This window comes from Myotis brandtii, unplaced genomic scaffold, assembly GCF_000412655.1.
Source record: "Myotis brandtii unplaced genomic scaffold, ASM41265v1 scaffold469, whole genome shotgun sequence".
In the NCBI taxonomy this organism is placed as follows: domain Eukaryota; kingdom Metazoa; phylum Chordata; class Mammalia; order Chiroptera; family Vespertilionidae; genus Myotis; species Myotis brandtii.
In genome coordinates this window covers 1395530-1396824 of record NW_005367911.1, presented here as the reverse complement: position 1 = coordinate 1396824, position 1295 = coordinate 1395530, and the positions used below count along the sequence as shown (strand labels likewise).

Here is a 1295-nt window from a genome sequence, read left to right as displayed (position 1 = left end):
GCAGTGCTCTCCACTCCCCCCCCTCCCCCAAGCCCACAGGAGGCTCACGCTTGTAGTAGGCAAACTGCAGGTAGTGATACATGGTGGCCACGAACTTCTCCACGAAGTAGCCACCCACGTTGGGGGTCAAGTTGGCCTCACAGTCCACCTTGCACTGCAGAGATTCTGCAAAAATATCTGGGTGGCGGGGTGGGGTGGGGGGAAGCAGGGGTGAGAAGCTGGGGGTGTGCTGAACAGCTCCTTCCCGGAGCGGGTGATGGAGAGGACGCCCGCCCGCCCCAGCTCTGCCTGCAGAGCCTGCTGCAGCCACGTGAGAGGTGGCGGATAAGCAATGCAATGCTGAGGGAGACGACTGTGGCCAGGGCGGACTTACCGCCCACCGCTTGGCTCTCTGGGAGAGTGGCAGGTGAGGTGTGGAAGCAGTCCTGACGCCCCGATTGAAAAGCCCAGGACAGCCCTGAGGGACCCCTGCAGTTAGGGACTTCAGACTCGGTGTGATTTCTGGCCACAAACTGCTTTTGGGACATCCGTGTGGGGCTGTTTCCCATCTCGGCGGGGACACCTTTGCACCTGCATTGACCTCTACCTGGAAAGCCTGTGACCCCCATCCCAGACCCTCCTGGGATGTCACCGCCTCCCTCCACCGGCGCCCAGCACCTTGGGCGCTCCAGACTGCAGCCCTTCGGCACCCAGCGGCAGGGGACCCCTTACCCTGTCCGCCTCTCTCAGCTGGCAGCACACTCCACACTCCCAGGGACAGGATATAACACTGACCACCTCCCCAGCACGGAGTAGGGGCTCCATGAATGTGTTCAGGGGTCTGAGTTGTTCTGGGCCCAGCGGCGGCTGGGAAGGACGCCCATGGGTTTGGGAGGGGGTACCTGCTATGGCAGGGTAGAAGTCCTTGAAGTCCACCTGCTCGTGGGCCCCCTCGCAGCCAGCCAGACACCGTGCAAAGGTAGCCAGGTACTCGGCCAGGGCCCGCTCCATGTCCTCGGTGCTGCTGCGGAAGTCCCCGCTGTTGTAGAGCTTCACCGCCCGGAGGAACACGGCCTGGAGGGGAGCGAGGTGAGGGTCAGGGGTGCCCCCCACACACTCCCCTCCTCCCCAAGTCCTGGGGGGGGGGTTGGGGAGGAGCTTCAGGGCCAGCCCTCCCCCTCCACCTCGTAGGGCTGCGCCTCCAAGTCGGTGAGGGGCTCCTCGGCCGCATCCAGCATCCCCCGGTAGTAGCTGAGATACTTGGAGGTCAGCTCGTGCTTGGGGTTCTTCTGGAGGAAGGTGTAGGCCGCCGCCAA

At 63.9% G+C, this 1295-nt stretch overlaps 1 protein-coding gene across 1 annotated transcript in view; it reads right to left on the bottom strand.

The window, feature by feature from the left end:
- The window catches only part of P3H4 (prolyl 3-hydroxylase family member 4 (non-enzymatic)), a gene marked incomplete at its 5' end in the record, with an annotated part of 12603 nt that extends 11308 nt beyond the window's left edge, over positions 1 to 1295 (bottom strand). The window contains 3 exons of the mRNA XM_005875797.2: positions 49 to 177; positions 882 to 1053; positions 1164 to 1295. Of these exons, the coding sequence (XP_005875859.1) occupies positions 49 to 177; positions 882 to 1053; positions 1164 to 1295 (433 nt within the window). The remainder of the gene's footprint in view (positions 1 to 48; positions 178 to 881; positions 1054 to 1163) is intronic.